General features: G+C 40.9%; 2 protein-coding genes across 2 annotated transcripts in view; both read right to left on the bottom strand.

Moving 5' to 3' along the window:
* LOC136276793 (tetratricopeptide repeat protein 28-like) overlaps positions 1-13,945 on the bottom strand; it is a 64,299-nt gene that overhangs the window by 47,784 nt on the left and 2,570 nt on the right. The gene's annotated exons all lie outside the window — the stretch shown is intronic.
* On the bottom strand, positions 3,510-12,862 carry LOC136277851 (tetratricopeptide repeat protein 28-like). The gene is made up of 11 exons (XM_066160598.1): positions 12,796-12,862; positions 12,520-12,594; positions 11,366-11,527; positions 10,963-11,105; positions 10,217-10,330; positions 8,489-9,791; positions 7,289-7,648; positions 6,929-7,168; positions 6,209-6,568; positions 4,047-5,968; positions 3,510-3,725 (listed from the first exon to the last, which is right to left on the bottom strand). Exons 1-10 carry the CDS (start codon positions 12,860-12,862, stop codon positions 4,059-4,061), a joined length of 4,734 nt encoding a protein of 1,577 aa, XP_066016695.1. The 3' UTR covers positions 3,510-3,725; positions 4,047-4,058.

Raw genomic sequence — 13,945 nt, 5'->3', positions numbered from 1 at the left:
ATGTCGATATTTTCACGAATGACTGCGCTCGAGATTCGCGCCCGCTCGTTCTGCGATTTGGTTGTTTCGTTACGCTGTCGTCTCTTTGAGGTACATCGTTTATTTATTGAAAAATATTCAAACTCGCAGCATGAAATTTGCAAAAAGCTATTCGAGGTTTTACGCGCTGTCATTCAAAAACAATTTCATGTAATATAAAATGACTCTATAGAAAAAAATATGAAAATCTCTGTGGTGTTCTTTGCTGAATCCTTACTACGTTCGCGAAGAGATCAATCGTCTTCTGTATTTAAAGGAAGGACTGTGCCATTTAGCCATAAAATGCAAATTTATAATTCAGAATAAAATTCCGTGAGGCTGCAGCTGTGCAACTTACAAGGTGCCAAGCATCGACACCTTCCCTGAGACATCGCGTGATTAAAGTTGTTTTCCAGTATGTTTCTGATTCAAAAGTAATAATAATAAAAAAGTTTTCGTTGAGGTTTCAGTGATAATGGTTGTTGTGTTATCATTTGTGGGATTTGTAGACTGAACTGACTTTTTCATCCTTGAGGGAGGCATTGGAATTTTCCATATTTTTTTAAGATCGGTTTTTGTGCCAAAGAATTTCGGTTTTTCAGATTGCGTGTTCATTGCAGTTTGCGGATTTTCTGTTCATTGGCATTTGGTTTTCGGTTTTCGTCAAAAATACTTGTCTAATGGGCTTTGGATTTGATCTCTGATATGGTTTTCGGATTTTCCTACTTGGATTCTGGTTTCTCTTCGACCAAAGCGGTCATTATGCGCCTCCTCTGATCTCGAAAAGCCGCGAAACCTCTGTGTGCTTCACTTGTCAACACTGTATCGGATCGATTAAGGTTTTGAGAACTGGGATGCGAAGATTTATATGTTTTGACGGTTTTGCATGCGGTTTTCGGTTTTTGATCGAATTGTTGTTGTTGTTGTTGTTGTTGTTTTTTTTTTTTTGCGGTTTTGCGGATGAATTTTTTTTTTGAGGTTTCTAACAGACTCTCTCACGGATTCTTGTTTTGCAAATTAAAAATCTCTCTTTCTAAAATTTCAGATCTTCCTTTTCGTTCTGTTCCGTGTCTTAAATTAGAGTAGGCCTTGTTTAGTTATTTCTTCTGAAATTGTAGGTGGATTCTTTTAATTTTTAATTTTTTTATTTTCTGGAAATAAAGTGCAGTTGTCTTTTTCACTTCACACTTAAATTTATGACTGAAATGTATCGATAACCTCAATTAACAAAATGATGATGCAGCGTAAAAAAAGAACAATAAATTAGAATTCTAACAGTTAGACCTCTTGATAATTACCCAGAAAATGATTTGCGTAATTTTCTTGCGTGATATTTGTCAGATACAAATAGTCCTAAGAGGGAAGATAATCTGCAACGCGTTGAGGACATTTGAACTCTAAATACTAACGTTGATTTTAGGAGACAAATATGGAATAAATTTTACTTCAGAGACAATTCGTCGTTTTATTCGAGTGATTCCGCTCTAAGTGACCGTTCCATACAACGCGAACAGGCTGATGGGACTCAGTCAAGGATGACCACAACCGCTTTATAGAGACCACCGCTGAAAAGCAGTGAAAAAGAAAATACATAAGAGGAAAAATTCAGGAATGTTACAACCGACCGCTTAATACAGGTTCGACTATTCATTTCGAATAAGCCAATCTGCCGACGTGAAGAGCTCTATTCACCAATATGTTATATACTAAAAAACCGCTACGAGTGTAAATGTTTCTTTTCAAGCTAGAGTTGGAAAGTCGATTCCCGGGTTGATACACGCGCAGGCGATAAACACCAAACCAACAGCCCACGCAAAAATCATCGTTCACTTGTGTGGTATATACTCAAAACCGCTGTAAGATGGGTAGATGGAGTAGGGCTATACAGCACGTAGAGAAAGTGTAAGCAGACGAAAGAAGCCTATTAAGTCCAGTAATTCTTCAGGAAAATTCTTATCATTAAGAACCCCACCTGTGATGTTACCCTTGAAAACACGTATCTATGCACACTCCCATCCCGGGGGGATAAACGGAACCTCGACCCACCCCTCCCCCCTTCCCATGGCTCTTTCGTAAATGATTGTAATATATGCTATCGTCAGCAGCGAACTCTTACTAAAACATCTAAGTTGTCGAAGTTTTGTAGATCTGGGGTGAAGTCAAAATATCAGGGCTTACTGACTTTTTGGATCCGGTACAAGGTCTTTAAAGGGGGAAGGAAATTTATCCTTGCTCGCCTTCACTTCGGTGAATGTCTCGCGTTAGCTTCATTAAGCAACTCAGATGGAACATAAGACGAATGCTAGTGACAACTCTCTCCCCATGACCGTCTCTCCCAGTTTGATCCTTACCTCCACGATTTTTCATGACTTGTTTTTCCCGGTTTTCCTCACTCCTCAAAAACCAGCTCTCTACATTCGAGTTGCAAATGCCATCTTCTAAAACCGTTTTCATTTTACATCTTGCATGTCACCCAGTCGAGGGTCTCCATGGGGTTAACCGTTAGCCGTATATCGGTAAAAAAACTAGCTGTTAGGCGTAAATATTGACAAATTTGAACCCTTAGTTGTAGAAAAAAATTGACCTTTTATATTTCCTTCCTACAATGTGTTATTTTGTGTTAGTCTGCGTTAACCGTGGCAGAAAAATGGCAAAACTTATTAAGCGAATAAGACACAGGCGCGCTCACTACTTCAAACGACAAGAAATGGCTTATGCAGGTTGATGCACAAATTTTCTTCCCTTCGTTATTGATTTCCTCTTCCATTCCAACAAAATACCAAGCGACTTGTTTCATTGTTTGACATTCAAATGTTCGTTTAATGTACTTAGATAATAGGTAAACAATCTAATCGAAGAAACTAAATAAAATCATTTGGCTCCAACTTTCCAGCTCGTTCTGAGCTTCCTTCAATGCTTTGTAAGCCATAACTAAAATTATAAAATAAAACTTCTCGTTTTGCCTTTGGGTGATTAGATTAAACAATATACTTAAAATGCATCACTGCTTGTAAAAAATAACACAATTTATCGCATTCAAAATTAAAGGAGAAATCTCAGAAAATTAACTTATACCAAGACTAAATCCTCGCCATTGCGGCCAAAATCTGTCATTTTCAGTCCAGATAAACCAAAGTCTGATCAGCAGAAACTAAACTAAAGTTCATCACAATTTCCATCTGACATAGACTAAGATAATCAAGCAATCGGACAACTGATTATTCTTCAATTCCTATGGAAATTCTCTACACAAGCACATGGCTGTAATAGCTTTATATCACTCATGAGAGTAAACCGATTGAAAAAAGTCTGTAAAAAACTATGGAAAACGTTTTCAAGACGTTTCAACTTCGACGTAAATGTTACGCCCAAATCCTCTCAGGAAAAAATACTTAGATTAAAAATAACTTCTCACATAGCTAGTCATGATAACTTTAAGACATCATATGAAAACAAAAACAAACAGTAGTTTGAGAAGGATATTAAGCTCGTAAAAGCAGTTCAGACAAGCAAAAAGGCAACTTTTTAATCAATGGAAATCTGTTCCCTTGGTAAACTTGACTTTGGCCGTCTTTTGGTTCTTCCTGCTTTGATGAAAAGAAGACTCTTGACAAAGGTTTCATCGGTAGCTTACTGGTTTCTGGTCCAAATATCAGCATTTGTAGGTATCCGAAAACTCCCTGGGATTCCAATGCTAACTGCCTTAACTGAAAAATAAAAGAATCTAAGTTTAGGGAGGATAGTTGAGTTGCCATGAAATATTTCTTAGCACATGAAACGATACATTGTACAACAGAATTGTTTTAAAACAAATTCAAACAAAATCTCATGTTTCCAAAAAAGAATGTTATCATCATATCGTAAACGTGTCTTCTTGATTGTGCTGCTTCTCAGTTTGCGGAGAGAAAAATAAATTCGCAACCCAACTGAAAGGAAAATAACACGCAAGTATCACTGCTCACATATGAGCAAAGCTTATGATTTCATGTAACTTGGTTTTGAATAGAATGTATCAACAGAATTATTACTTGCTGCAGCTTCTAAATCTCCTTGAAATCCAGGTTGACGTCGTCACCAATGAGTACAAATGGTGCCCATTGCCAAACCTCCTTGAACTTTTCAATTTCTTTCATACACTTCATGGCCTGATTGAGAGCTTCACTGGCCTTCTTGCCTTTGGCAAGTGCATCGTAGAAGAAACTCATGAACTCTAGGGTTCCTTCGTCGCCAATCGCCCACAAGGTTGCCACAACAGATCTGGCACCGGCAGCCAAAAGTGCACGCGCCATGCCGACCACACCCTCGGCCATGACCTCCCCACAAGCAGTGTGACAGCAGCTAAGTACAACCAGTCGTGCTCGCAACCCAGCTTCTATGACATCTTTCATCGTCAGCAGATAGGCTTTCTCTTGCGGCTGAGGGTTATCTCTTGTGGTGTTTGGTGCCAGGATAACTTCTCCAGTTTCCATTTTACCGTGCGCTGCTATGTGAACTAAGGCCACTGATGATATTCGTTTTAACACTTCATGTTTTGTTGCCATTTCTCCAGTGAGAGGGGAGACATTGAGTATACGTCCGATCATCTCCACTTCTTTCCTTGCTCCTGGAAGTTGCACCAAAAGTGTTCCCTCATAGATGATATGTTTGAAACATGGGTCGCCGACAAGCAATGCACCAGTCTTCGTGTGAAAGTCAGCTGGACAATCATGAATTAGTTGCAAGGTCGTCAGAGAAGGAAGCACACGAGTTCTGAAAGAATCACTTAGATATGATGAGTTGGAGTCCTGCAACGCTGCGTAAGGTACAAGGCAAAATGGCCCGTCAGGAACGAATGTTAGTTCGTTGCCTTCGATCAGATCAGCAATAGGAGTAATGATGATGTCATGCAGCTTCTTTAAAGCACTTGATTGGGAGTGCCTCACATCGACTCGAATCACATCATCGGCTACTTCCTCTTCTGTCGGCGAATCACGAGGAAGACTTTCGATTGTAACAGTATTCCTTACACCGATCTCCTTCAGAGCAATTTTGTTGAGAAGCTGGATGAAACATTCCAATTCTTTCTCATACTTATAATTGTTCACGTGTACTTCTCTCATCTGGATATTATTTTCACTGAGGCAAACCCAGAGGTAAACGCATGGTCCATTAATAGCTATGAACACTGTGCTCAGTGGAACCCACCTCAGAGAAATGCGGGATGCGCTGGGCATTAAAGAATCTCCAGGTTGATATTTTGTGACCATGAGATCTCTCAGAGCTTGAGCACGTCCTTTCTCTGTGGCAAGAAGAGCATTCACAACTTGACCTCGTTTGAGATTTATACGCCAGAAACCTTTGTATGCTACTTGGTGCTGATTACGATAACAAATCTTCCACTGATCGTTGAGTTCAAGACTGGCCCTGATATCATCATACAATTCTACACTCGAGTAGTAACAGTCAAAGGCCTTCATAAGATTTCCTCGGCACTCGAAACTGCATCCAAGGGAAAAGAGTGAGAACGCCTCTCCGGTCTTATCTCCCACTTCTTTAGCAATTTCTAGATGACGTTGATGGTACTGGATGGCTGTTTTGAACTGTCCTAGACTGCCATAAGCGTTGCCGAGATTGCCATAACTGCTTCCCTCTCCGGCCTTGTCTCCCACTTCTTTGGCAATTTCTAGATGACGTTGATGGTACTGGATGGCTGTTTTGAACTGTCCTAGACCTTGATAAGCGTTGCCGAGATTGCCATAACTGCTTCCCTCTCCGGCCTTGTCTCCCACTTCTTTAGCAATTTCTAGATCACGTTGATGGTACTGGATGGTTGTTTTGAATTGTCGTAGACCTTGATAAGCGTTGCCGAGATTGCCATAACTTCGTCCCTCTCCGGCCTTGTCTCCCACTTCTTTCGCAATTTCTAGATGACGTTGATGGTACTGGATGGCTGTTTTGAACTGTCCTAGACCTTGATAAGCGTTGCCGAGATTGCCATAACTGATTCCCTCTCCGGCCATGTATCCCACTTCTTTAACAATTTCTAGATGACGTTGATGGTACTGGATGGCTGTTTTGAGCTGTCCTAGACTGTCATAAGCGTTGCCGAGATTGCAATAACTTCGTCCCTCTCCAACCTTGTCTCTCACCTCTTTAGCAATTTCTAGATGATGTTGATGGTACTGGATGGCTGTTTTGAACTGTCCTAGACCTTTATAAGCGTTGCCGAGATTGCCATAACTGCTTCCCTCTCCGGCCTTGTCTCCCACTTCTTTAGCAATTTCTAGATGACGTTGATGGTACTGGATGGCTGTTTTGAACTGTCCTAGACCTTTATAAGCGTTGCCGAGATTGCCATAACTTCCTCCCTCTCCGGCCTTGTCTCCCACCTCTTTAGCAATTTCTAGATCACGTTGATGGTACTGGATGGCTGTTTTGAACTGTCCTAGACCTTGATAAGCGTTGCCGAGATTGCCATAACTTCCTCCCTCTCCGGCCTTGTCTCCGACTTCTTTAGCAATTTCTAGATGACGTTGATGGTACTGGATGGCTGTTTTGAACTGTCCTAGACCTTGATAAGCGTAGCCGAGATAGCCATAACTTTGTCCCTCTCCGGCCTTGTCTCCCACTTCTTTAGCAATTTCTAGATCACGTTGATGGTACTGGATGGCTGTTTTGAACTGTCCTAGACCTTGATAAGCGTTGCCGAGATTGCAAGAACTTCGTCCCTCTCCGGCCTTGTCTCCCACTTCTTTAGCAATTTCTAGATCACGTTGATGGTACTGGATGGCTGTTTTGAACTGTCCTAGACCTTGATAAGCGTTGCCGAGATTGCAATAACTTCGTCCCTCTCCGGCCTTGTCTCCCACTTCTTTAGCAATTTCTAGATGACGTTGATGGTACTGGATGGCTGTTGTGAACTGTCCTAGACATTTATAAGCGTTGCCGAGATTGCCATAACTTCCTCCCTCTCCGGCCTTGTCTCCCACTTCTTTAGCAATTTCTAGATGATGTTGATGGTACTGGATGGCTGTTTTGAACTGTCCTAGACCTTGATAAGCGTTGCCGAGATTGCCATAACTTTGTCCCTCTCCAGCCTTGTCTCCCACTTCTTTAGCAATTTCTAGATCACGTTGATGGTACTGGATGGCTGTTTTGAACTGTCCTAGACCTTGATAAGCGTTGCTGAGATTGCCATAACTGATTCCCTCTCCGGCCTTGTCTCCCACTTCTTTAGCAATTTCTAGATCACGTTGATGGTACTGGATGGCTGTTTTGAACTGTCCTAGACTGTCATAAGCGTTGCCGAGATTGCAATAACTTCGTCCCTCTCCAGCCTTGTCTCCCACTTCTTTAGCAATATCTAGATGACGTTGATGGTACTGGATGGCTGTTTTGAACTGTCCTAGACCTTGATAAGCGTTGCCGAGATTGCCATAACTTTGTCCCTCACCAGCCTTGTCTCCCACTTCTTTAGCAATTTCTAGATGACGTTGATGGTACTGGATGGATGTTTTGAACTGTCCTAGACCTTGATAAGCGTTGCCGAGATTGCCATAACTTTGTCCCTCTCCAGCCTTGTCTCCCACCTCTTTAGCAATTTCTAGATCACGTTGATGGTACTGGATGGCTGTTTTGAACTGTCCTAGACCTTGATAAGCGTTGCTGAGATTGCCATAACTGATTCCCTCTCCGGCCTTATCTCTTACTTCTTTATCAATTTCTAGATGACGTTGATGGTACTGGATGGCTGTTTTGAACTGTCCTAGACCTTGATAAGCGTTGCCGAGATTGCAATAACTTCGTCCCTCTCCAGCCTTGTCTCCCACTTCTTTTGCAATTTCTAGATCACGTTGATGGTACTGGATGGCTGTTTTGAACTGTCCTAGACCTTGATAAGCGTTGCCGAGATTGCAATAACTTCGTCCCTCTCCGGCCTTGTCTCCCACTTCTTTAGCAATTTCTAGATGATGTTGATGGTACTGGATGGCTGTTTTGAACTGTCCTAGACCTTGATAAGCGTTGCCGAGATTCCAATAACTTCGTCCCTCTCCAACCTTGTCTCCCTCTTCTTTAGCAATTTCTAGATGACGTTGATGGTACTGGATGGCTGTTTTGAACTGTCCTAGACCTTGATAAGCGTTGCCGAGATTGCAATACCTTTGTCCCTCTCCGGCCTTCTCTCCCACTTCTTTAGCAATTTCTAGATCACGTTGATGGTACTGGATGGCTGTTTTGAACTGTCCTAGACTGTCATAAGCGTTGCCGAGATTGCAATAACTTCGTCCCTCTCCGGCCTTGTCTCCCTCTTCTTTAGCAATTTCTAGATCACGTTGATGGTACTGGATGGCTGTTTTGAACTGTCCTAGACCTTGATAAGCGTTGCCGAGATTGCCATAACTTTGTCCCTCTCCAGCCTTGTCTCCCACTTCTTTAGCAATTTCTAGATGACGTTCATGGTACTGGATGGATGTTTTGAACTGTCCTAGACCTTGATAAGCGTTGCCGAGATTGCCATAACTTTGTCCCTCTCCAGCCTTGTCTCCCACTTCTTTAGCAATTTCTAGATCACGTTGATGGTACTGGATGGCTGTTTTGAACTGTCCTAGACCTTGATAAGCGTTGCTGAGATTGCCATAACTGATTCCCTCTCCAGCCTTGTCTCCCACTTCTTTAGCAATTTCTAGATGACGTTGTTGGTACTGGATGGCTGTTTTGAACTGTCCTAGACTGCCATAAGCGCTGCCGAGATTGCAATAACTCCGTCCCTCTCCAGCCTTGTCTCCCACTTCTTTAGCAATTTCTAGATCACGTTGATGGTACTGGATGGCTGTTTTGAACTGTCCTAGAACGTGATAAGCGTTGCCGAGATTGCAATAACTTCGTCCCTCTCCGGCCTTGTCTCCCACTTCTTTAGCAATTTCTAGATGATGTTGATGGTACTGGATGGCTGTTTTGAACTGTCCTAGACCTTGATAAGCGTTGCCGAGATTCCAATAACTTCGTCCCTCTCCGGCCTTGTCTCCCTCTTCTTTAGCAATTTCTAGATCACGTTGATGGTACTGGATGGCTGTTTTGAACTGTCCTAGACCTTGATAAGCGTTGCCGAGATTGCAATAACTTCGTCCCTCTCCGGCCTTGTCTCCCACCTCTTTAGCAATTTCTAGATCACGTTGATGGTACTGGATGGCTGTTTTGAACTGTCCTAGACTGTCATAAGCGTTGCCGAGATTGCAATAACTTCGTCCCTCTCCGGCCTTGTCTCCCTCTTCTTTAGCAATTTCTAGATCACGTTGATGGTACTGGATGGCTGTTTTGAACTGTCCTAGACCTTGATAAGCGTTGCCGAGATTGCAATAACTTCGTCCCTCTCCGGCCTTGTCTCCCACCTCTTTAGCAATTTCTAGATCACGTTGATGGTACTGGATGGCTGTTTTGAACTGTCCTAGACCTTTATAAGCGTTGCCGAGATTGCAATAACTTCGTCCCTCTCCGGCCTTGTCTCCCACCTCTTTAGCAATTTCTAGATCACGTTGATGGTACTGGATGGCTGTTTTGAACTGTCCTAGACTGTCATAAGCGTTGCCGAGATTGCAATAACTTCGTCCCTCTCCGGCCTTGTCTCCCTCTTCTTTAGCAATTTCTAGATCACGTTGATGGTACTGGATGGCTGTTTTGAACTGTCCTAGACCTTGATAAGCGTTGCCGAGATTGGAAGAACCGTTTGCTGTGACTAATGGTTCAGCATTAGTTTTCCGTAGTAATTGAAGTAGACGTTTGTTGTTATTTTCAATCTTGAAACGTGTCAAGGGTCATGAGCAGATTTGTGAAAATGCGGTGAAATGTGTATCTTAAAAAAACAGCAAGAGTATTAAATAGAACCTTAAAACTGGGATGATAATTCAAATGTGGGTCTTTTTAGAGATTTGATTTCAAGTTATTGGAGAGTTTTAACTAGCTCTGAAGCGCACTTATTGGTTTAGGTTCGGTCGTCATAGTGATGCTCGTCTGAAGACAAAAATGAGGGGCATTGAGCTCAAACTCTGAGAATTAATTTATGTGTCCTCTTCTTTTGAGTAAAGTTTCGTGGAATAATCGAAAGAACTCTTTAAGAATATTTTAGCTTACTTAAACTGCTCAGTGAAGCATAAGAGAACATTGCTTGCGTTATGTGTTGAAGAATCTCTCCGTAACGTATTGATTTCTCTTGAAATATTACTCGCAATGCATCTCGTATCACGTTTGAAACATTCGTTAAAGGATACGGCCAATCCCATATACAACCAGCTCCTTGCTTCTTTATACCAGTAAAGCTGGACACAAGCTCTGGCTCCTGAAAAGGGGAGAATAATCGGTGGTGCGAGGTAATTTATCACTGTTGAGGTATGAAAGTACTGATATTTGATAAAATGGACTTAATTCCCATTTAGCTGGGAACAAAAATTGTGATAATGAAGGAAATTTGAACTTGTGGAAGAACTGAAAATGAACAATAAGGAGCTAATACAAAGCGGCCACCAATTAAGCTTCAATTGATGATGATAACGATAAATTTATCTCGCACGTTTTAATGTGCTCTTATGCGCTTTTCAACACTTTTCGGGGAAGCTTTCGGGCAGACTGCATTGTGCAGTATAACTTATGAAATGGATCTTTTCAGGTTACCTCCTTGCCAGGTTTTTTAACGTCCCCTGCTAAGAGTTACAGAAAAGATGCAGGAAACGGATATCAAACCATTTGCAGATGTCATAGCTAGGTGGCAGCACATTCTCCTCAGATATTTTTAGACCGAGTGTTGTTCTGGTCTAGGGCTTGACCTCTCGAGCTCCGGCGCTCTACATCGTGAACTAACCAGATGGCGGTATTTGAGAGCTTATTGACATTTTCTTATGCTTTTTACCCACATAGCAGACATTGAAACACCAGATACAATTGACATTTGGGGTGCAGTCACCTGCCACAAACCACAAAATCCTCTTTTGACGAAATCAGAGAATAGAATGTTGATGGCTTATGTCTGAAAAACCCACCTTTCTTAATAGCTTTAATTAAAGTGGGTTCCAATTGAACAGCAACTGTTGCATCATCCAGACATTCCACGTAGTTTGCTATGAGATTCAAGAAATGAGGTTTAAAAAAGTGCTCATCATATGCAATTGCAGCAAAGGAGCCTTAAAAAACTACAATTGCTTAAAATGTTACGAGGATCATTTCTTTGCTTAATTTTCATCCGCTACAGGGCGATTTATGTTTTCATGCTACTTTTCTGCGGTTGCTCAAGTTTTATCTTTCCTTGATGCAGATTGTGTATTCTGTTACCTTGTAACGCTGCACGACAGATTTATATGTTTACATATGAAATTGTTACCCAAACGGAAATGAGCTGCTGCCCTGTTGCTGTAAAGCTTGGCGTTCAGTCGTTTATCCTTGCAGTTCACTTGAAGTCCTTCCGTGTAGGAGTTTATCGCGTTATTAGCTTCTCCTTGTCTGTACTCTTTATTACCTTCCTCCAGACATACTTTCGCTATTTCTGAAAACACAACGTTTTAGTGTTAATGATTTAGTAATGAATGAAACGACCCTTGACGGATGATGCCAACTTTATATATCCAAACGAGCTTTTAGGCTACAGGAGCTTAAAGCTATCAAAAAAAAAAAATCAGAAAAGTTTAATACCTGTACAGTTTGTTTAAGTAAAATGTATAAGCTGTTGGGAGTCTGGGCTGTAGCTTGGCTATTACCAGATCAAGTCTGTTCGGTTTACATTTTTTAGGTCGAGAGACTTTCCAAAAACCCTTTTTTACACCTGCGTTACGCTTTCCAAAATATCACGTTAGATTATAAAACTCCAAGAGTTACTGAGAAAAAATGCATAAAGCAAAGCAAAGCAAGGACCGAAAAAGGATAAAATTTTTAATGTTCTGATAAAATGACAAAATGCCTCCTCTTCCTTGTAGAATTCTCAAATTGCGTAAAATTTCTGCCAAACATGTATTGAACAGTAAAGGACAAGAAGGTGTTAGCGTAAATACTTTCCTTTTGGCGTCCTAAAAAAGTTACCCGTTTGCAAATTTTTCAAAACTCGACTTTGACGGGTCTACGGGCAGAAAAACAGCTCTCTCTTACCGAAAATGACTTTCATACTAAAAATGACCAAATTTAGAATACTTTCAAGAGCAAAGAGGATAATACTTTTTCTGTGCAAATATCGTTCATTTTAGGTGTAAATTTTAGATACATCGTTAATCTCCAAAACATTGTGCGTTGATTTACAAGTAAGCACTTCTAAAACTCAGAAGCTTTGTAGGCAAATTTTGGCCCATTCTTACTTGAGAGGATCGAGCAATAAATTGTTGTTTCCTTTGGTTTTCATTTTACTGGTAACAGAGTTTGAATTTGAAGAAACAATCTTTTACTGGTTCAAAAACTTATTGACAGAACATGCACAAATTTTGATGTAAATGTGACAAAATATTTACTGGGGCGTCTTTCAAACAATCTTATTTCACCTGGTTTTCTCACCTCTTAAAGGGTCATTGTATACATCCAGTTCAGCATAACTTGACGTAACTTGACTTTCCTCTGTTGCTGAAATTACTAAGAGGATATTTCAACTTTGTTAGTGATCACAACTACGTGCAATTACAACTAGCGTTCTAATACTGGCGTATTTAGTGGATTCCTAGAACCTTCCAGTCGAAGTGGTCTAATAAATAGTACACCAGAATTAAGATATACTTAATTAACAAACAGTACAAAATCACTATAACTAAGTCTTTCCCTGTTGCGTTTTCTCACCTGTAGCTAGAGACTCATTTTTCACCTCCAGTTCTTCTCCCGTTGTTGGGAGGTTGCTTTCTTCCATAGCTAGAAATAAAATTCAAACGATTGAACTGCGCTACATGCTTAAAAATAAAAAAGAAGAGACTCCAATGAAAGTGACCTAAAGAAAACGTTGTATACTTAATCACAGAGGAAGAATAAGAATCTCAAAGTCTCTTCCGTCGCGCTATTGTGGTTGCGTGATAGCCCCAGTCAAGTTCTACGGGTTGTGTCATGTTTGGTTTTTTAATGGTTTGTTTGTTTGTTTGTTTTCGTAGTCTCATCTGATGAAACGTCGTTCAAGGCTGTCCCTCATCAAAATAAGTGAGTTGCAATAAACAACCTAGTTGTACCCGGTAGGCATGGATAAGCATGCATCAAAATTAATGCAATAAAAGACTCTTTCTCTTATTCCTTCATTTCATCGCTCGTGGGACTGGGAGAATTCGCGAAACTTATTCAAAACCGAGACATCTTCGAGGGTTTGCGTTACCGTCACGAATTCTGCCAACACCCCGCGAGCCTATTGCGTAAAGAAACTCGTTTATCGACCCTGTTCCTCTACAAAGTGCATGTGTAAAATGTCCCTCAAAGCCATCGAAAATTGCTGGACGAAGTCTTTTTTAACAGAATTATAAGTTCTAGTACATAAACTCCTTTATTAATTTTTTTGGAAGGAACCAGGAAATTTAGAATAACTGGAAGAGCTGGTCCCTCTCCCAATTATGTTGGGAAAGGATCCGATTTTTTCATTTCGAATTCAAAAAAGGCACTGAATACGAGGTTATTTTGAGGGACTGGAGAAGATGGCATTGGAAAGTGTCCTATTCATCAAAACTCTTGTTATCAAGAAACTTCATCTACAACAAATTGAAAGCCATTTGCAACCCAGAGACTCCTGCATAGCTTAATCTTGTAGGCCATCGAATGGATTCACTGCCAGGCCATGAGCATTTGGCGGAGGAAGTAGACTGAAAGCAAAATGAAACTGAAAAATTATTTGTGAACGAATTGCTGATCAAAAAAGAATCTTTTGCTATATTATAGAGAATGGGAAATTTAGGACATTTCCCTGAAGCTGCTGAAGTGGTCTTGCCTTACAGAACAGGATTCTGCTCCAATATCA

This window comes from Pocillopora verrucosa, chromosome 13, assembly GCF_036669915.1.
Source record: "Pocillopora verrucosa isolate sample1 chromosome 13, ASM3666991v2, whole genome shotgun sequence".
NCBI lineage: Eukaryota > Metazoa > Cnidaria > Anthozoa > Scleractinia > Pocilloporidae > Pocillopora > Pocillopora verrucosa.
Note: the sequence above shows the minus strand (reverse complement) of the source record. Positions and strands in the feature narration are given on the sequence as shown.